At 41.5% G+C, this 23,000-nt stretch overlaps 2 protein-coding genes across 4 annotated transcripts in view; one reads left to right on the top strand and one right to left on the bottom strand.

The window, feature by feature from the left end:
• The window catches only part of vsir (V-set immunoregulatory receptor), an 83,512-nt gene extending 65,179 nt beyond the window's left edge, over nt 1–18,333 (top strand). Inside the window, exons 5-7 of the mRNA XM_028795204.2 lie at nt 1,303–1,330; nt 8,090–8,262; nt 18,132–18,333. Of these exons, the coding sequence (XP_028651037.1) occupies nt 1,303–1,330; nt 8,090–8,262; nt 18,132–18,169 (239 nt within the window). The 3' untranslated portion in view covers nt 18,170–18,333. The remainder of the gene's footprint in view (nt 1–1,302; nt 1,331–8,089; nt 8,263–18,131) is intronic.
• cdh23 (cadherin-related 23) overlaps nt 1–23,000 on the bottom strand; it is a 1,336,251-nt gene that overhangs the window by 238,585 nt on the left and 1,074,666 nt on the right. The window lies entirely within an intron of this gene.

Here is a 23,000-nt window from a genome sequence, read left to right as displayed (position 1 = left end):
AGATTCCAAAAACTCTTTGCTTAAAGAAATGCTTCAGTCTTAAAAGCACTTGTCCTTGATTTCCACTGATGTCCTCAAGTACGTAATTCACTCTTACGCTGAAATAATTCTGATGGATATTGGCAACGACACTGTTTATGTTGAGTTTGCAAATTTCCTCATATACATGTGTGTTTTTCTTCTGGTAGTTCATTTTTCTTTTCTCTTCCATCCCAAACATGTGTATGATTTGATAAATATTGATTATAATTTAGCTCTGTGTGGGATGAATGGGTGAAAATTACAGTTAATTAAATGAAATACATTTTGCACAGTGCAACATTATCTCCAGTGCTATATACATCATGTAAATTGTTATACCTCTCTCACTTTACTTTCTTATTAAAAATATTTTCAAAGTGTAACATCAAAAGGGTCCTCTATTAGGTTTTTATATTTGCCATAGTAATCTATAAATTAACATGTGTGTTTACTTGTATCAGCTATACTAATTTCATGTAGTTTTATAACTCATATATAACTTATAAAACTCATTTTAAAACATCTCCTGCTCTTTAACATGGTTATCCCTGTGCAAATCAGCTATAGGGTGGTCCAGATCTAACTATGCAATTATTGTATTGCATTGCATTAAAAGTTGTATAGTTAGATCTGGACCACCCTGTATATTTAATTTTTACACAAGACAGTCATTAGATAAAATCCCTAACATAATGACAAGTAATGCCAAAGCTACTGCTTCATTGAAAACTGGCATTTGAGCGTGTCCCCCAACAGAGTTACAACAGCATGCAGCCCTGAGCTCTACACTATTGGACCACTGCACTGTTATGATTAGCAACCCCTTCTTTGAAAGAGAAGGTAAAACTTAGAATTGTGAATTTGTCCACATCCTGTGATGTAGATCATATAGCTAGGCAATTATCATGGCCCATGTGGCGTTTTTGCAGTGGTGGTGATGATGGTGTTACAGTACTTTAATTGTAGCACTTGCCACTCCATCTGACCTTTTTACATCAGAATCATCCCTACTCTGACTAACCTCTTATCAAGAGCACACCCAACGGCCAGCTGCTCACCAGATGTTCACTCTTTGGTGTGACTGTAAGTCTGGTGCAACCCCTTAAGTGAATGACTTTCTCAGTCTAATGATGATCTGCCATTTTTCCTATGTTAATACTCTATGTCACAAAAATAACATTGTCATTTTTAAAGATCCTGTTTGTCAATTCATGGTTTTTTAGGTATGTTATGAAAGTAAGAGCTGCAGAATAACCCAACTGTTTTCTCTTTTGATTCTAGGGGCTCATGAACTAGTACGAATGGACAGGTAAGAGTTGCTATATTCTAATCTTGTAAAGCTTACATTTTTGCTGTGAATATTTAGAACTGGAAAAGAATTTATTGAAAAATAACAGTGTATATATATATATATATATATATATATATATATATACACACACACAGTATATATATATCTTCTTCTATAATATGCTACCGTGGCTGTTCATTTGTCTGTCCAGGATTTTAAATCACCTGTAGCTCGCAAACCATTTCACCTATTGACTTGAAATTTGGTACACATATACTACGTGACGTCTACTATCTGCTTTCCGGGTGATGATTTTATTACTCTTTTTATTTTTATTTTATTTTATTTTATTGTTGAATCAACTCTCGGCACCGCGCAGCCGCCTTTCTCATTCCCTACCACCTTCGCTAATCATTCTTGAGGCAGATTGAAGATTTAAGTGCCAGATTAAGTGAAAGATTAAAGAAAACATAATAAGTAATTGCAACACAAAAACTAACTTAATCAGTTTTAACGTGAAAAGATAAAAGAGAAGCAGCAGGCCGCTATGGTGGAGAAAAGAAGAGCTGCTCAGGAAGCAGCAAGCACATCATCCACTGAGCAAACGAATGCTAAACGTACAGAGAAAGAGGATGAATACTATGAACGCTCAAATCAAGTGCATTCACTGCACGTTATTGTGCAGTATGGCGTTACTGGTATATATATATATATATATATATATATATATATATATATATATATAGTGACAGGCGACCTCAGCCATTGTTCGGCCATGACACACACTGGATGGAAGGACCGGGGGAGAGAGTATCTCCGAGGCACTACCTTCCCTGGGACGCTAGAGAGCTGCCCTCCTGGGCGGCTGTGTCACCATGGATTCCCACGGGGTATGCCGGGAGTTGTAGTTTGGCACAACCCTGTTGGGTTCCGTGGGTGCTGCAGAGCCCTACAATGGACTTCCACCACACCTGGGAGTGATTCCTGGTAATACTGATGAGCCACGTGGAGCACTTCCAGGAGTAGAATTAAAGGAGCCACCTCACACCATTCGAGGAGCCAGAGTCGGGAGGAAGAGGATGAAGCTTGCTGAAAAAGAAGTGGAGGCAGAGAGAAGGAAAAGACTGTGCTTTGTCTTGTGGACATTGTGCTCTTGTGGGGAGCAAAGAAGGCGCTTTGCCACCTATAAATAAAGGTGTGCTGTGTGACATATATATATATATATACTTTGGCTGTGGGAAATGCTTCCCTTGATTCTCACCATCTCAGCACAGTTATAGCACAATAAACAGAATAAGATAATGTCTTTTCTTCTTCTTCCTTCTTCTTCTTCTTCTTCTCTCTTTCTCTTCTACCTCCAATTCTCTGTCAGCAAGCTTTGTCCTTCACCTTCCAACTCTGGCTCCTGGAGGAGTGGCAGTGGGCTTTTTTTAAGCTACAGCCAGAAGTACAGTACTTCCAGTGGCCTGTTTGATTGGTCTGGAAGCACTTACGGGTGAGGTGGAAGTCTAACGAAACAGGGCTCCGCAGTCCCTGCAGCACCCCCTGGTAGTGCCCATGGATCCCAACAGGGCTGTGCCAAACTCCAACTCCAGTGTTACCATGTGGGAGTCTGAGACACCGCTGCATTGCCGGGAGGCTGCCATCTAGCACTCCAAGGGAGATAATACCCTGTGCACATACTCTTCCCCGGCCCCTTCAATACACAAGTGTCCTGGCCACATAAGGGCCCTGGCCATCTGCCACAATGTACAATATATACAAAGTATGTATATGGGTGGTGCAATTATTTATTGAAAGTGTCCCAAAGATGCAGCTTTCTGGTCGTGAAACACCCTGGTTATTATCTTTGTGTGTGGAGTTTGTTTGCTTTGCCTGTGACTGTGGGAGATTTTCTCCAAGTACCTTTGTTTTTCTCCCACATCCAAAGATGTGTATTTTTAGGTTAATTAGCTTTTGAATTTGTGAGTGGTGTGTTTGTGTGTGTATGTAGGTCCTGTGATAGACGGGTGCTCTGGCCAGAATTGTTTTCTACCTTGGACCCAAGGCTGCTGGAATAGGTTGCAGGCTCTTTATACCTTGGACTGGATTAAGTGGGTTTGTGAATGACATTTCTTCTGGTCTTGAAGTAAACATAGGCCAAATTGCTTTTAATGTGCTCAAATCCATCAAATGGTATATACATACACACGCACACACATAATATATATATATATCCATCCATCCATCCATTGTCTCCCGCTTATCCGAGGTCGGGTCGCGGGGGCAGCAGCTTGAGCAGAGATGCCCAGACTTCCCTCTCCCCGGCCACTTCTTCTAGCTCTTCCGGGAGAATCCCAAGGCGTTCCCAGGCCAGTCGAGAGACATAGTCCCTCCAGCGTGTCCTGGGTCTTCCCCGGGGCCTCCTCCCGGTTGGACGTGCCCGGAACACCTCACCAGGGAGGCGTCCAGGAGGCATCCTGATCAGATGCCCGAGCCACCTCATCTGACTCCTCTCGATGCGGAGGAGCAGCGGCTCTACTCTGAGCCCCTCCCGGATGACTGAGCTTCTCACCCTATCTTTAAGGGAAAGCCCAGACACCCTGCGGAGGAAACTCATTTCAGCCGCTTGTATTCGCAATCTCATTCTTTCGGTCACTACCCATAGCTTATGACCATAGGTGAGGGTAGGAACATAGATCGACTGGTAAATTGAGAGCTTCGCCTTGCGGCTCAGCTCCTTTTTCACCACGACAGACCGATGCAATGCCCGCATTACTGCGGATGCCGCACCGATCCGCCTGTCGATTTCACGCTCCATTCTTCCCTCACTCGTGAACAAGACCCCGAGATACTTGAACTCCTCCACTTGGGGCAGGATCTCGCTACCAACCCTGAGAGGGCACTCCACCCTTTTCCGGCTGAGGACCATGGTCTCGGATTTGGAGGTGCTGATTCTCATCCCAGCCGCTTCACACTCGGCTGCGAACCGATCCAGAGAGAGCTGAAGATCACGGCCTGATGAAGCAAACAGGACAACATCATCTGCAAAAAGCAGTGACCCAATCCTGAGCCCACCAAACCGGACCCCCTCAACACCCTGGCTGCGCCTAGAAATTCTGTCCATAAAAGTTATGAACAGAATCGGTGACAAAGGGCAGCCCTGGCAGAGTCCAACTCTCACTGGAAACGGGTTCGACTTACTGCCGGCAATGCGGACCAAGCTCTGGCACCGATCGTACAGGGACTGAACAGCCCTTATCAGGGGGGCCGGTACCCCATACTCTCGGAGTACCCCCCACAGGATTCCCCGAGGGACACGGTCGAATGCCTTTTCTAAGTCCACAAAACACATGTAGACTGGTTGGGCAAACTCCCATGCACCCTCCAGGACCCTGCTAAGGGTATAGAGCTGGTCCACTGTTCCGCGACCAGGACGAAAACCACACTGTTCCTCCTGAATCCGAGGCTCGACTATCCGACGGACCCTCCTCTCCAGGACCCCTGAATAGACTTTTCCAGGGAGGCTGAGGAGTGTGATCCCTCTGTAGTTGGAACACACCCTCCGATCCCCCTTCTTAAAGAGGGGGACCACCACCCCGGTCTGCCAATCCAGAGGCACTGTCCCTGATGTCCATGCGATGTTGCAGAGGCATGTCAGCCAAGACAGTCCTACAACATCCAGAGCCTTGAGGAACTCCGGGCGTATCTCATCCACCCCCGGGGCCCTGCCACCAAGGAGTTTTTTGACCACCTCGGTGACCTCAGTCCCAGAGATGGGGGAGCCCACCTCTGAGTCCCCAGGCTCTGCTTCCTCATTGGAAGGCATGTTAATGGGATTGAGGAGGTCTTCGAAGTATTCCCCCCACCGACCCACAACGTCCCGAGTTGAGGTCAGCAGCGCACCATCCCCACCATATACAGTGTTGACACTGCACTGCTTCCCCTTCCTGAGACGCCGGATGGTGGACCAGAATCTCCTCGAAGCCGTCCGAAAGTCATTCTCCATGGCCTCCCCAAACTCCTCCCACGCCCGAGTTTTTGCCTCAGCAACCACCAAAGCCGCATTCCGCTTGGCCTGCCGGTACCTATCAGCTGCCTCCGGGGTCCCACAGGACAAAAGGGTCCTGTAGGACTCCTTCTTCAGCTTGACGGCATCCTTCACCGCCGGTGTCCACCAGCGGGTTCGGGGATTGCCGCCACGACAGGCACCGACCACCTTACGACCACAGCTCCGGTCAGCTGCCTCAACAATAGAGGCACGGAACATGGCCCATTCGGACTCAATGTCCCCCACCTCCCTCGGGATGTGGTCGAAGTTCTGCCGGAGGTGGGAGTTGAAGCTACTTCTGACAGGGGGCTCTGCCAGACGTTCCCAGCAGACCCTCACAACACGTTTGGGCCTACCACGCCTGACCGGCATCCTCCCCCACCATCGAAGCCAACTCACCACCAGGTGGTGATCAGTTGACAGCTCCGCCCCTCTCTTCACCCGAGTGTCCAAGACATGTGGCCGCAAGTCCGACGACACGACCACAAAGTCGATCATCGAACTGAGGCCTAGGGTGTCCTGGTGCCAAGTGCACATATGAACACCCCTATGCTTGAACATGGTGTTCGTTATGGACAATCCGTGACGAGCACAGAAGCCCAATAACAAAACACCGCTCGGGTTCAGATCAGGGGGGCCATTCCTCCCAATCACGCCCTTCCAGGTCTCACTGTCATTGCCCACGTGAGCATTGAAGTCTCCCAGCAGAACGAGGGAGTCCCCAGAAGGTATGCCCTCTAGCACCCCCTCCAGGGACTCCAAAAAGGGTGTGTACTCCGAACTGCTGTTCGGTGCATACGCACAAACAACAGTTAGGACCCGTCCCCCCACCCGAAGGCGAAGGGAGGCTACCCTCTCGTCCACCGGGGTAAACCCCAATGTATAGGCTCCAAGTTGGGGGGCAATAAGTATACCCACACCTGCTCGGCGCCTCTCACCGGGGGCAACTCCAGAGTGGTAGAGAGTCCAGCCCCTCTCAAGGAGATTGGTTCCAGAGTCCAAGCTGTGCGTCGAGGTGAGTCCGACTATATCTAGCCGGAACCTCTCAACTTCGCGCACTAGCTCAGGCTCCTTCCCCTTCAGAGAGGTGACATTCCACGTCCCAAGAGCCAGTTTCTGTAGCCGAGGATCGGACCGCCAAGGTCCCCGCCTTCGGCCACCACCCAACTCACACTGCACCCGACCTCCTTGGCCCCTCCCATAGGTGGTGAGCCCATGGGAAGTATATATATATATATATATATATATATATATATATATATATATATATATATATATATACACACACACACATATAAATGGTTGAAATAGTTTTACTGTCAAATAATGCAAAGAATTATTTGACAGTAAAACTATTTCAACCATTCTATGATCTGCTTCTCGCAACTGAAAGAGGGCACCGTGGCGGATGTTAGCCGACTTGCTGACCAACCACAAGCGTTACCTGGTAGGTAACCACCCATACAATCAGATTGTGATTCAGACTATGAATGCAATGAACATATATATATATATATATATATATATATATATATATATACACACACACACATATATATACTAGGGGGCTCCGCCCCCTACTTGCTTCGCTCGCCCACCCCTGGGTTTGGTTTACCGGATATACAATTTCAAGAGACTGTTATTTTCATGGGAATTGTTACATATGCATTATTTTCAGTTTTACTTTAAAACTTTTGTAAAAACAGTACTTGTCCTTTATTTCTGGCCCCAGGCGTGGTTAAATCTTTCTCGCAGGACTTATAATGCTGCTTGTCTTGTGAAGGAGGGGGGTGGGGGAGGGAGCTGAACGCACGCTAAGGAGATGCCGTTGGATCATCTGCTGTCTTTCTGCTGCTGCTGCTGGCGAGCTGCGTGTTCTTTTTGTCACGCTGCATGTTGATCATTTAAAAGCCTGTACAGCAGCTGTCCTTTTGCCTTTTTGTATCTCTTCTGCTTGCGTTGTGAAGGGTGGGCTGAACGCACGCTAAGGAGTTGCAGTCGGATCATCTGCTGGCGAGCTGCATTTTCTGCTTGTCGCACTTTGTGTCGATCATTTCAAAGCCTGTAGAGCAGCTGTCCTTTTGCCACTTTGTGTCTCTGTCGCTCGCGTTGTGAAAGTGGGGGAATTGGCTGAACGCACGCTAAGGAGAAACGGTCGGATCATCTGCTGGCTTCCTGCTGCTGGTGTGTTCTGCTTGTTGCTTGTCTTTGTTTTAAGAGCTGGGATCACATGAAGCGTGTCTGCCAAAAGCATTCCAACAACTGCTTGGTTAGATGTCCGTGAACTTGTTTTAAATGTTGTCTCACTGCCTTGTCTCGTGGGACGTCAAATTGTCTTCGTGTGACATTACAGTGTCTCTCACGAGACGTCAAATTGTCTTCCGAGAAGAAGATCACGTCTGGTCTCCCTAGTCTCCCTCCCAGGATTTTTTTTATAATATATATATATATATATATATATATATATATATATATATATATATATATATATAATATATATAATATACAATATATGAGCGTGTGTGTATTCATTGCTTAAAACAGATTTAACTTTAACTGACATAATCATATAATCAAAGAACTGCAGTTTTCCTAGATACTTCTGTTGGTAAAAGTACAGCAATCAGCATTGCAATGGTCACTTTTCTCTAGAATCACTTTTAGGAAAACAGGTTTTATGTTCAGCTGTATTATTTTGCCTTCTCAGTGACCAATTCTTCTTATTCATAGTTGCTTTTGTTTCATAGTGAAGCTCAAGGTCACGAGAATCCTGTTTTTGAAGAAGTGATGGGAGAAGCAAAGACTCGCACAGTGGCCCAGATAATGAGGCAGCAGTCAGAGTCGGGGCGCCACCTACTGTCTGAACCAAATACCCCACTTTCACCTCCTGTGCATGGAGATTGCTTTTTTCCATCTCAAGGTAAGCAGTTATACTGTAATGTTTGTAACAGCTCTATACTCTAATCTAACCACAAGCTAGGATTAATTAAGACAGCAAACCCTCTTGATAATATCGTGTCATTGTAAGCAGTATGCAAAATGAGGCACCCAGGATTTTGGTGTACACTATCTAACTCATACTTAATTCTTTGGAGAGAAAGCAAGGCTTTCAGGGTAGAGATGAGCGGTTCACTGTCCTATAGACTTTTAAACTATCAAATCACACTGGGTGCTTTACTTTGGATGTGATCCGAAGTCAATATGACATCTCTCTGCTTTTGTGTTCTACTATAATAAGGACAACAAAGTATTAAAGATGTGGTTTCTTGCAGTCAGACAGTTCACCATTCTCTTCTACCTAAAATACCCAAGAGATAGTCTTCATTTAGCCTCATACACTCAGTCACTGCTGGGACAGCAAAGGCCTGCTGAAGTATTGCAACAGGTGAATCTAAAACAGCAGACCAGCAACATTAAGAAATTGGGACTTGACCTGCAAAAGGTTGGTACACTGATGAGTGGAACCATTTTCACAAAAGTAGATTATAATTTATATGCTTTTAAATAATTGATAATGTAGCAAGCACAATAAAGAATAATTAACTCTGAGAATTTGTGGGGACAAAAACCTTGAAGACTCTAAGGGAGTAAACCCAACTCACATCAATTCTGTCTTTATGGGAGTCTTACTGGGTGCAAGTGTGTACTGCAAGACTTGTAGCTAAGTTATTAAATGAAGACACTAATTGGAATGCTGAGACAAAAAGATCATGGCTTGCTAAAGATGTCACACAGCATTACAGTGTCTAACTTCAAAATATATAGCACATGGTGCAGATGGTAAAAGGTAGTAGTAGAAACTAAAACAAAACAAGAGTTTATTCCTATAAGGCAAAGAAAGCCAAGTTTTCAATCAGCAGCAAATAAAAAGGGTACAAACTGTCTGGGCTGGGCTCCGCAGTGGATTGTTGAAGGCCAGGCTATTTAGGGACTGTCAGGGTATGCAAAGTGCAAGTTACCCAGGGGGAATAGTTATTTTAAACTACAGAAATCTGCAGAGGTGTAATGCAGTAACAGACTTAACAAGCAGACAGCCATGTCAAAACTGAAATTACTTCTCATCTATCCACTCATTGTTGAAAATGCTGAATCTGGTTCATGTTTAAAGGGGCCAGAAAATGTCCAGGCAGTAAGAGGCGTGAGGCAAAAACCATGAACCAGTCCATCTCAGAGAAGGCACACATACTGAGCCAAACAGTGCTATTTTACAATCCTCAAAATGAAGTGCCCAGAGAAAAACCACATAGACATGGGGAAAACGTGCAAACTCAGCTTAGACAGTGTCTATGCTACAGTGTCATAGCGTCACACTAGGCAGAATATCTTAAACTGTTAAAGTAGCAGAAAGTTAAGCTAACAATTATAAAAACCTCTCCAAATCCCATACGTAGTACTTAAGACAAACAGCTCAATCCCTATAGCAACATAATTACTTAGCAGGAAGTGGTTACAGGCAGCCTTGCCACCAGTGTTCTGTGGACAAAGGCACCCGCTTGATGTTAAGCCATAAGGACTCAAAAGGCTACTCTTGTGTGTGCTTGGCTTCATAGCGGGCAAAGACCTTAAATGATGATGGCTTTAAATGAGACAAAAGCTGAGAATGTGAATAAAGTCAGCTGGGGCTTTTACTGCTGGTTTATATTCCAGATGGAAACTTGACCAGTCTGTATGTGAGTCATTAGATAACACCTAATACACTGTTCCTACCTTTTGAATTTGTTTTAACTCAAAACATGAATTGCTTTTTCACTATTTCTCGTGGAAGATTTTAATTTCCATTTTTCCTCCACTTGTGCAGTGTGCCAGTATGCACTGGAGAATGAACTCCCAGTGATCTTCTAACATCCCAAGCCATGCCCAGATGGTTTTGTTTTGTGCACACTTTCCTGCAGTATCAACGTATTGCATCTTTTATTAAAGCACCTCTCTGATCGTCCGTTTTAGACGTATTCAGCTGGCTGAATCTGCTAGGTGGGACTTTTTAATTATTGTATGTTGTTTTTCCTTTTTCGTCTCCCCATGAAAGGCAGTGAATTTCATCAAAAACAATTTTGTCCTGTTTAGAACCCATACCTCCATTATCCTAATCTGTTTATTCAGGGCAGAGCCACATGCATAAAATATTTTCCCATAAGACTCCTTCTGGTTTTCTGGAATTAAAGTTAGAATTGATTGTCCTTCAACAATATATTGGCATTTAACATAACATTTTCATACTGGCAAAATCCAGTTCTGGGTTGCATTGAGCTGGAATTATGCGGTTCAAGTCAGGAGTCAACTGTTGATAGGGTGACAGCCCATTGCAGAGCCCAGTCACACACACAATCACAAGTAAATTAATGCCGCTTTAGACATAAAGCTGATAACTACAGTACTTGGAGGAAAATCTAAGCAGAATGTGCAAAATGCACACAGACAAGAACCAGCCTTGGAATTTGAACCAAAAACTATGGATCCCATGAGGCATTCAACTTCACTTTTATCTCAAATGCAAATTTTTAAAAAAGAAAAACTTATAGCCAACATTACAGAAAAACATATTCCTAGTCCATAGTAGCTAAAAATAGTTTGTGTACTGCTTTGCAAATAGACAGGAAAGCTTGCATGGAGAGAGAGGTAGAGGGAGCATTTGGTATACAATTGATTGCAGAGGAGCATTGCCGGTCGAAGCCCATTTGCAGCTCTAGGCAGGGTAGACTGATGTTGCACCTCGCTGTCCATAGCAGGTAGATGGTATTATTAGACTTCAACAACCTGTGTTGGGGAGGAGGGTGTCTCCCTTGGAGCCTGCACCCCTTCAGTAGCATAAATGGCGCCCCTTTGTGTATATACCATGGACTTTAAGGAGTGCTTGCCCCTTGGTATATGGTTTACTTTTATAAATAGTGCTACTCAGTATCATCAGAGTTCATCAACTTTGGCTCACCATCGTTGTCCTATGAATGCACCCTTTTACTTTCATTAACCATGCCCACCCATTATCATCAGAGTTTGATGACCTCCCACCTCGGCATCCTGAGTGCGCTTCATACTTCTACAACCCAAGGCCTGTGGTCCTTCTCGGTGTATGGAGTGAGTGCCCCTTAATTTTCATAAATAGTGTGCCTCAGATGACATTATCACCTACATTGCCTTATGGATTGACTGGCTCTGCTTGAGTCTAGTATGGTGGAGATTTTCACGTAATCAATTTGAAATGGTGTAGTCCTTATAGGGCACATTTAACCAGCTTTCTCAATGCTGATTGGAGTCACTGCAGCAACTGTCACATTTTGAACATTTTAAAAGAGGCCCATGCTCAGGTCTTTTGATATGAATACAAACGGATTGATGCTATGTGTTTAATTAAATATCAACCATTTCATATTTCTTTTTCTTAAAGTAAAATTATATTAAAAGTTGAAAAAACACCTACACATTTTTCATTTCTATGTATAACTCCATAAGCTCATTTACACTGAACACGCATTCCATTCATGGCTATAGTTAGTTTGATTATTGGTGCTTTTGCCATTCAGTGTAAAAGCTCCACGGATTTCTCAGTAAGCATCAAAATGAAACATAAGGATATGAAACATTTTTATTTTGTAAATAAAAGGACTGGTCTTGGCATTGTTCCTTCTAATTTCATTTACTAAACATGTGGCCAAGATTAAAAACAGGAAGCACAAATTCTGTGGAAAGATAATCTTGATTGTGTATATATAGATTAAATAGAAGTGTACTGAGCAGCCTCAAAGAAGATAGAGATCCACTTGTAATGTGAGCATGAGCTGAGTTGTACCAAAAAAAATAATTTTAGACAGTGTGATGAACAAATACAGAATTCCACTTGGGAACTTTGGAAAATGACTGGTAGGCAGATAATAAATTTTCCCTTTATTTAAGGAATACAACCTAATAACAAAACACAAACCAATCAAATGAAAAGAACATAGCAAGTACAGTGATATGATCCGTAGACAAGCCATGAAACTCTGCACTTAGCCCCCAAATGGACGCAAAACTATTTTTAAAAGCAAAATTGACAATAGACCTAGAAAGATTATACTTTATGTAGAACTAGCTGCATGTGGTCTTTGGGAAAAAAAACAACCTGAAGACTCCCTATCAGTTTTACTATATTTGTGAACTTGGAGAGGCATCAGCTAACTCTTAAGAATTACCCAGTGGAGAGGATGTGGACCCTCCTGTGCTTGCTGCACCACTGGCTTTCGTAAGAAGACACTGGCGTTACCATATCTTAGCCATATTGCTGGCCTATGAGTCCCATTAATCTTTGTCTCGAGAAAATACCACCTGATAGATAATGTTTTTAATGAAAACATCAAGCCTTGCCCTTTGTTGCTGAGGTGTTTTACTTGCATGTTGTTGAGCCGTAGCGTTTACTTTTTTCAACTTTGCATCTCTTCATCTGCGTTATTAGCATGATGTTGTTGTAGCACAGTAGCGTTTGCTGCACACAGGTCTTTAGAAGTGAGAAGTGAGGTGAATGCAAGCGCCAAAAATTTTTTAAAATGTATTTATTTTAATCTAGTGGTTGTGGTTCAGCGTGAGCAGAGAGGACTGCTCCCCACACATGGGTCTTTTGTTTAAATATGCCTAATGTGTTGAAGCATCTCCATAGCATCACACAGCATTCTCAGACCCACCTAATCCAGCCTAGAGTTTGAGGGCCAGAGCCTATCATTCCAACACTAGGTACAAGTGAGGAAACAGACCTAGACAGGGCGCCAGTCTATTGTAAGGCCCACTCACCCACACAGGACTAATTTGGAATCTCCAAGTATCCTAGCATGCATGTGTTTAGGGATTCCTGAGGAAAACCCATACAGGCACTGGGAGAAATCCAAACAGACTTACAGAGTGGGGGATTTCAACCCATTACACTGAATCTGTGAAACAGCAGTGATAACCACAGAGCTACAATGTTATACTCTTCCCTTGAAGAGCCAAAATATTTTATACATGATTTAGTCAAAATCAATAGAAATAAGGAAAAATCCTGAAAAAGTTTTTATATATCCATTCATTAATTGACCCAACACATTTAATTCATGTTAAGGTACACAGGGAGCTGCAACCTGTCCTGCTGTCCTTAGGTGCAAAGCAGGAAACGATCCACCAGTCCCTCACAGAGCATGCACACGGTGCTAATTTAGAGTAATTTATTAACCTATCATCTTTGGGATGTGTAAGTATGATTAGAAAACTGGAAGCCACACAGACATGAAGGATTGTGTGAGCTCCACACAGAGAGTGAATAGGCTGAGATCTGAATTTTCCGGTAGTTGTGAGGCAGCAGCACCAACCATTATGTCTTCTTTTCAGGTATCAATTTTAATCTTTTTGACCAACTTTGTATCAATCGTATATTATTTTTACACCTTTCAATTGCACGCACATCTCCATTTCTATATCTCCACATTATGCTGTGGATACAGTGGTCAAAGCCGATCATAACTCTGGGGTTGACTCCCTTCATGTTAACTCAGTGTACATTTTCTCTGGTTAATTGGCGACTCTAAGTTGGATTATTGAGAGTGTTGCTTGGGTTTTATGTGTGTGTGAATGGGACAGAACATGTCTAAGGCACCTCAACTGGCTCCTCTCGATCCAAAGGAGCAGCAACTCTACTCTTGAGATTTCTTCTACGAAGAGCAGTTGTTTGCCCCTTATATGGACAGTGCAATCCATTCTTTTCTGTAAGAAAACCATGACCTCAGACTTGGAGGTGCTGATCCTCATCCCAGCCACTTCACACCCTACAGTTTGTGCCAAAAGTCACATTCAGCTGAAACAAAGAAGACAACATCATCTGCATAAAGCAACAGTGCTACCGCTAGCCTTGCCAACTGGACACCCTTACATTCTCGGGTACACCTTGATAGTTTGTCCATGAAAACCACAAACAGGAGTGTAAACAAGACATAGCCTTGACAGAGTCCATCACCTATAGTAAACGAATTAGACTCAATACCAAGTACCCTAACACTGCTCTCAATATATTCATATAGGGGGCGAATAACAAATTAAGTGCAACTTATTACCCCATATTCCTGCAGCACCTCCTACAACACATGCCAGTGGATGCTGCCGTATGTTTTTTTCCAAATCTACAAGGGTGTATTCCAACTACAGAGGTGTCACACTCCTTTGCCTTCCAGGTAAGGTCATATAAATGTATTTGATTAAAAGCACAACTCTTTAAGCAGTGACTCTACAACAACACATTTTCATGTATACATTGGTAAGTTGCTAGGAAAGGATTTCACATACTGAAAGCAAGACTTGTAAATAAGTGAAGCCCAATTTCACTTTTGAAGTAGTCCGATATATGGCACATTTGTTGAGTCATAACTATTTTTAGAATAAAATTTCACTAACGACTGATTGTAGTAACTGGAATACGTAGAGTCGAAGATCAGAACACCATAACCTAAACTAAACGGCCCAGCAAGTACCTAATGCATTGATAAATCTCAGCCAATTCCACAAAACTGGTACATGAACTTTCACTTACATTTGTATACTTACATTTTACAGATTTATGGTATATGGGGTTATCATCTTTTGACCTGTCACCACTTCCTTTCTAATAAGGACACTGATATTGAAATATGAAAATGTACTAGGAGATTATACAATTAGTACATCATCTGCAGATGAATAACTTTATCACTTGAATGTATAATTTATATTGACATTTCAGAGCTGATCACTGTGCAACTCTTTTTATGATAGAGATTAAATATATGCAACATAATACAAAGTCAGTTAAAGAAAAGTCTTCCTATGCATTGGGCCTTTGGTAAAAATGACTTATTCCTAAACTGATGTGGTGGCAAGATCATCCATTTTTATCTTAACAAATACAGAAGGGAAACCTGGCTTGATTTTTTCTTGTGTAGTTTATAATAAATCTGTATGAATCCTCTTGTGGTAGAAAACCAGGACCAACTAAAGTTTTCCTATCAGACAAAGATTGGAGTTGAGGAAGTAATTATCTATCTGCTCTACAAGGCTTTTTCTCTCCTGGATAAACCTGGCATCACTGTGACGATTATGTCTTTTGATTTCTACAGTGCCCTCAATATTAGCCAGCCATCCATGTTAAGAGGTAAGCTCAGAGATATGCAGGTGGATGAGCCTATGACGTGCTGGATAATGGACTATCTGTTGGGTAGACCACAGTTTGTGAGACTCAATTGACTATGTTTCTGATATGGATGTGAGCGACACTGGAGCACCACAAGGATCAGTCCTGTCTGCTTTCCTCTTCACTCTGTACACCTCCGACTACAAATATAACACCAGGTCATGTCACTTGCAGAAATTCTCAGATGATTCTTCACTTATGGAGTGTATTGGTAAGGCGATGAAACAGAGTATAGGGGTCAGGTGGTGAAGTTTGTTTCTTGGTGCAAAGAGAATTATCAACATCTTAACATCAGCTAAACCAAGGAACTGGTTATTGACTTTCACCACACCAAACAGCCTCTACACCGGGTCACTATTCAAAGAGTGGATGTAGAGCTGGTGCCCTACTACAAGTATTTGTGGGTCCACATCAATGACAGGTCGGGCTGGCTTCAGAACATAGAGGAACTATATAAGAAAGGGCAGAGCAGGCTCTTAGGAGGCTACATTCCATTAATGTGGGTAGTGACATTCATTACATGTTCTACATTTCTTTGATGGCAAAGGCAATTTTCTAAGTTGTGGTGTGCTGGGCTTAGGAGAGGCCCTCTGAATTAACAAGCTAATTAAAAAGGCAGGCTCAGTTATGGTATGTACTCTTGACCCCTGGAGGTAGTCGGAAAGCAGAGTATTAAAACAAAACTGAGAACCATTAAGAATAATGTTGCACACCCTCTCTCTGACACACTAACACTGAGAACTGAATCATTCAGCAGAAGTGTGTCAAGAAATGCAACTGGAGTTTCTTATACCAACAGCAATACGCCTGTTTAATGTCTCTCTGTGACTGAAACTGCCAAGTCAGAAGTTTTCTTTCGTTTTGAATTACAGTATCTTCTTTTTAGTAATTCTGATGTGTTCAGACCATAAGGTGTGTGTGACCATGTGTGTATATATATATTTGTATATACATATATTTATTTTTTAAAGAGCTTCTGTAAAAAGCCAGTCCTGCTTTAAAGTGCAGCTTTAACGTTAAGGGCAGAGTTTATCCATAAAGACTTTATGGTAGAATGTTACAGACAACTTTCATTTTATATCTCAGCTGTTTTATTAGTGACTATCATCCATCTATTTTCATAACGATTTTACATTATAGGGATGTGGGGAACCAGACTCTTTTCCAGCAGCCGTTGGGTGCATCATAGGAACCAACCCTGTAATGGACATCAATGAATAACAGGGAATCTTTACTTAAGCATAGGTACACATCATACTGGGCTAATTTAGGTGTCACAAATTATTGAAATCTAAATCTAGAATACACAAGAACACTGAAAACATAGTGGACCACCAGGGGGTGTAGGGCTTCCCCAACCCTGACACAAACAGGCAGAGACACAAGGCTTACCAGACAACACGCCTTTATTTACGTGGGGAAGTGCTTTTCTGTTGCTAGTACACAGCAGTACAAAGCACCAAATATACAAACAAGCACAGTCCTCCCTTCTTCCTCTCTCTTTCCCTCTGTCTCTGTCTCCACTCCTCCCCCCGCAAGCTTTGTCCACCTCCTCCTGACTCTGGCTCCTCAACTAGGGTGAGGCGGCTCCATTTGTAGTGCACCCGGAAATGCTCCAGGTGTTCCTTGACCAGGTATGGTGGAAGTGGTGCCACAAAGGGCTGAAACACCCCCTAGCAGCTCCCACAAAGCCCAACAGGGCTGCTCCAAACTACAACTTTCTGCATGCCTTGCAGGGGTCAGTAGTACTGTTGCAGCCCAGGGGGGCTACACTCTAGTGTCTTGGGTAGATAATGTCCCAACTGTGCTCTCTTCCTCGGTCCTTCCACCCGGTTGGCGTCTTGGCTGGGTAATGGTCCTGGCCATCTGTAACAACATGTATACTTCACAAGGAGACAGTAACTGGGTCAAGGACTGCAAACAAGTCTCTGGCAGCAGTTCTAAGCACTGTGCCACTGTGGTGCAAATCATAGGAAGTGTTAGAAGCACTGCAACAAAATGAAGTGTATTCAAGCTGATCTGCTGACCAGTGATTTTACACACGATCAAGACATATAGGTAAAGCTGCAGCATATTTCCTATCTGAATGCCATAACTTATGAAAAAACAAGATGAGACACTTAGCTTAGTTGCTAGATAGCAATATCCGTTGCATTCAAAAATTTCAAAACATTTGCATGCCATTTGCATTGCAGTACAATGTAAATAGCAGTAGAGTGTTGTACCGTGTTAGCCATAGATTGATACAGGAGAAAGTAGGGTGAAATGACACCTTTTATTGGCTAACTAAATAGATTACAGTACAATGTAAAGTATTTGTTGCTTGCTCTGTTGGTGCAGAAACATTGGGAGTGCAGCAGACATGGATAATTAAAGTATGGGCAATGAATATGCAACATAATTAAATTAAAAATGTAAATAATGAATATTAACATTGAATCTTCACTAAATATGATAAGTGTGTTTTTAATGTTGGAATTCTGCCATCAAGTAGTGGTCTATCAGAAGAACAAGAGCTCATGTTTAATAGGAAGAAGAGCAGTACTGAGGGAGCACGTAAAATATTCACTATAGCGTAATCTTACCCTATTAAAATGCTATAACATTTTTATTCTTTTTTTTTTCTGCAGAACCCATCCCAGAATCTCCAGATTTAGTTAAAATCTAGAGGATGATGATGATGACCAAAACAGGCATGAAAAAAAACGGATTTCCAAGGATGGACAGCCCCAAAAACAAATTGTCTACTTCTACCTGTTTTTATTTTTTTTAAGTTCAGCTTTTTTTACTTTCATTTTTTTTTTATTTTTTAACAATGTTTATTAACAACAACAACAACAACAAAAAAAAAAAAGATTCACCCTGAAGCTCTCGGCTTCTAGCGGAACATTTGGAAGGAATGACGCAGGATTTGGTGTCTTAGTTTAGAGAAGTGTTTTGGCCAACTGTGGAAATGAAAGCAAACCATCTTATTGTGGGATGCTAATTTTTCATAGGTGGGGGGGGGGGGGGGGGTGAGGGGGTAATGGAGCGGGTGAGGGGCTTAAACAACATGAACATTGCTATGCAATACTAAGCTGAAAACAATGTATATATGTATGTATATTATCAGATGTTTTTTGTGTATTACTGCAGTTGATTGAAGGCATTGCTGTATCCTCTTTCTGCTCTCAATTGAAGATATTCATTCTCGTCTGCAGGTTCAATGTTTATATTATTTAATATTTTTCTTTTTTTATTTGTATGCATCTGCCAGCTTTGGCCTTTGTAGAACAGATACACTGTACAGAGTAAACCACATGTGGCCTCTTCACGTGGGGTGCAAAAAAGGTGCCATCCACCATAAAGGAAACCAGGAACTGTTGAAAAGCAGAGCGCTTTAAATTTTTGTGTCAAGCTTCATGCGCTTGTACCTACAGGATATGAAACAAGTCTGAGGCAAACTCGAGGGGTGCTCAGCCTATGCAGCAGTAGTCGCAGGGCACACATGCTGTTGACCTGCACCCCTCCACCCTAGGCCAATTGCAAATAGGCTTCTCCCACAGCACTTGAACAATGGTAGCATACAAAATGAGGCCAAATAAAAATGTGAGAGATTCTACAAAATGATCTACCAGAGCTGAGAAACAAAAAGAAAACCTTTATCCATGTGGGAATCATTTGATTAATACTCTGGTCATGTTCCGAGGTGTAATAATGAAGCAAAGAGAGGGGATAAGCAGTGTTTTGTGGCAATGACTAAGGCACACCATTTTAGGGGAGGCTCAGCACTTTATTATGGAGGGGGCTTATGAAGGGAATGAAGGGGAGGGGTGGGAGATTTGTACTTGTGTTCTCTGCCTTACTCTACTGTTCTTGCTATTCAGTGCATCATACTGTAAATATTCAGAGTTACAATATCTTTTATGCAAAAAAAGGTTTAATTTTTTTAATTAGTTTTTTTAAAGAAAAGAATGTAAATTAAATAATCTTCTTAAAGTGATGCGTTTTGAATTATTTTCTCACAAGATGTGTGTTTGAAATGTTAAAAAAGAACTCTGCTGAAGGTTATACTGTTATTTGATATCTATCTTTGATTTTTTTTTTTTTACATTTCCTAAAATAGGTTTCAAAGTAATAACCCACAAGTACTAAATGAAAGAGGCTGCACAAGCGGTCATCCTGCTTGAAATTCGACTTTGCTTTTCATTGACAAAGCAGGATAATGGATAAAAGTTTTTTTTTTTTATGTTGTCGGTAACACGGCACTACAAAAAATGCATCTATTACTCATATACAGTTACATAATAAGACCTTAACAAAGGCTTTGTTTGGTGTTAACAACACTTAAAGAACCTCAGCAAAGTAGTTCTTCATTTCTGTGCAGTTTAACATATTAAAAGTGTACGATATGCTGGTAAAATAACTTGTAAATATACAGTAAGAGCTTCATTTGGTCTTATAGTGAAGTATGCAATATCAAGAGAACTATGTCTCATTAATGTCACCTCTAACCATTCCAAAGTGAAGCCTCTGTGGTAGTCCACATTGCAGAAATTATTAATTATTAATCACTTTATTGATGCTTTGTAAGTGTTGATAAGAACAAAAAAAGCCTTTATTAAAGTCATTACATAACCATATATGAATTGTAGAGCCATTTCTGCACTGTTTTAACGAGTTACCTTTATACTTCATCCATAATTTGGAAGTAATTGTTGCCCAGTATCAGCTAAATGGTTTGACAGCAATGCACCATGAACACTAGATTTTGTAGACCTGCATATCATTGAAAGAGAAATTCCCCTCATCAAGCATGACTGAGTTAGGACTCGCACGTCGACATACTTCACTTCACAACCAAGTTTCTATCTATCTTTGGGGGCTCATCCTGTCTGATCTGAAAGTGTGCAGTTTTAGCTATTTAGAAAGCTGATCATAACAGAGATGACTGAATTATACATAGTGTTACTATTTTCCAGGTGTCATTACTCTGTACAGTACCCTTCATAACTTTTGCTTTGATTCCGTGTCATGCATGCAGCCTGCAGTTCTAGTTAATTTAGATTAATAAATGAATAATAATTGATTATGCCATTACAACTCTAAAACTGATTAGTTTGGGTCACAAGTGGCTAGAACCTGTCCTGACAGCGTCATTTGGAAGGGAAGAACCAATCTTGGTTGATGATTAGTCAACTGCAGGGCAAATTTAGACTACCTCACATTTATTTGGGAATTAGAAGGAAAAGCGGAATGCCTAGAGAAAAACCTCATGGAGATGCTGGTGGTTTATACTGCACAATGACATTGGGAGGGCCAGGATCTGAACCCAGAACTCTGGAGCTGTGTGGCAGCAGTGCAGACCACTATGCTACTCTTAACTTCATCATATCTCGGTGTTAGGCCTGTGGTTCCTCATCAAATATCAGGGCGATAGTTGTAATAATGTCTCGATTACTCATGGTTAAAAATGCTACTGTTACTTAAGTGTCACCTTATTTAAACTCGCTTTACCAAAACAGAATGACATTTAAGAATTTTGCAGATCAACTGTCTTGTTATTCATTCTACCTTATGTGACAAACTCTCCCATCATTTTCTTTACCATACTTTACCACCTTTGACTTTAATCCTGTCAGATTTTACATTCTTTAAGTGTACCACCACAAAGAAAGGTCAGATGAGATTTCGGAAGTGCACAGATTTATCTTCTGCTCACCTGATTGTTGCAACATGAAGACATTTCAAATTTTACAGAGCACTGGGTTTACCTCAGGGATAGGATTCACATTTCATTACAAACATGGACTTTGTTAAAAAAAATAATGAATGAATGTGCAGCTAACTATAAAGGATGTGTTTTAGGGAGAATTCTCAAAATGGACTTCACTCGACACCTTCCAGACAAGCTAAGTATCTGCACTGCATATTGGAAGCTTATTCAGACATATATCCATGCGGGTGATGTTCTAAGTGTTGTCCCAAAAATGGGGGCTGGGCCGCACTGATTTTGAAACAGGAAGCTGATGTTGAGACTGTTTGTACTTCTCTAAACTATGAACGTGTCACGTCAGTGGTTTTCCTGTTTTTATCAGCTTTGCAAGTCTCAGAAAGTGCTCAGCTGTCACCTCTGCATCTCTCACCTACCTCCATGCAAGATGGAATGAGAACGACCTTGCAGCTACTTGGCAATGACAGGATAATTGTTAAACAGCAAAAATCCTGAAGTGGTTTTTCAAAGAAAATGCTACATGCTGGTGCTTATATGTTCTACTGAGCAAAGTATGTCAGCAAACTGAAATGAAATTCACAAAGATTATTGTGACGAACCAGCCTTTTATTATAGAAATTAGTAAAAGAATCCACCTGTACAAAATAGATTCGTAAAGAGTCTCATGTAGAAATGCATATGGTTAAATCAAAACATACATATTTAATGCTGATGCTTTCCTAGAACTTACAATGAAAGTGGATAAATATGAATCAAAACAAAGCAATCTGTTTAAACTAAAAAATCCAAAGGATACTTTATGTGACCAGCAAGGTTACAGGCCAAGAAATCGAAGAGGACAAGGTAAATGTTCATCTGAGGCCAAATGGACAGAGAGTGAGAGAGAGAGATGTCCACATAGGCAGATAAAAGTATCCCTTCATAAAGAGGTGTTGAGTTTTATGTGGAAAGGGGAGATTTTTGGGAACAGCTGTATAAGAGAAAGGTCCTGGAGTTAAACCAACAGCATTGGTTTAAGATGTTAGCGGACAGCAATCAGGCATTATGGGAGAATGGTGGAGTACTGCTGATGTTACAATTGGGTTAGTAGCCCAGCAGCAGGCATCTCATTTATGCCATAATATTACACCCAACTGACTTATAAAATTCCTTATCATACCTACAGTACATTATTTTCAATATAAATTATAACTGAATTAACATCATAACTGATTGAAAGAGCCCTCCTCCTTAATTAACAAATCTTTCCTGCATGAATCCTAAGCCTTTACTTTGCCCTTCACATGTCTTTTTGCTTCTGTGCCATTTGAACTCCCAGATTCCCTCTAGCAGATAGCAGTGGATGTACAATGTTGGTCAAGGACATAGACATAATTTTTTGGTATTACTTTAGATTAGGTGTCCCTAATTATGCTGTACTTACCAAGTAATTATCTGTATAATTAGAGAGTAACTAGGTACTTAGGTATTTACCTTGTACTTAAGCACTCAATTGTAATTGTTATCCCACAATTTTTATAAGTATGTATATAAATTATGGAATAACAATTACAATCAAATGCTTAACAACAGCATTACATTGTGTTACACAGTAAATACAATGTAATTACACCTAGTTACTCTGTAATTATACAGGTAATTCATTGGTAGCTACAGCATAATTAGGGACACCTAATCTAAAGTGATACAAGTTTTTTAAGTCATTGATAACCAAACAAAGTGAAATTAATGTTTATGTATTCTGCACATACATTTTATAGATTATTTTGTTTTAATCGTCTTAGAT

The sequence above is a fragment of the Erpetoichthys calabaricus genome, chromosome 2, assembly GCF_900747795.2.
Source record: "Erpetoichthys calabaricus chromosome 2, fErpCal1.3, whole genome shotgun sequence".
Classification (NCBI taxonomy): domain Eukaryota; kingdom Metazoa; phylum Chordata; class Cladistia; order Polypteriformes; family Polypteridae; genus Erpetoichthys; species Erpetoichthys calabaricus.
The sequence above is the reverse complement of the archived record's forward strand: the minus strand, read 5'-3'. Positions and strand labels throughout refer to the sequence as shown.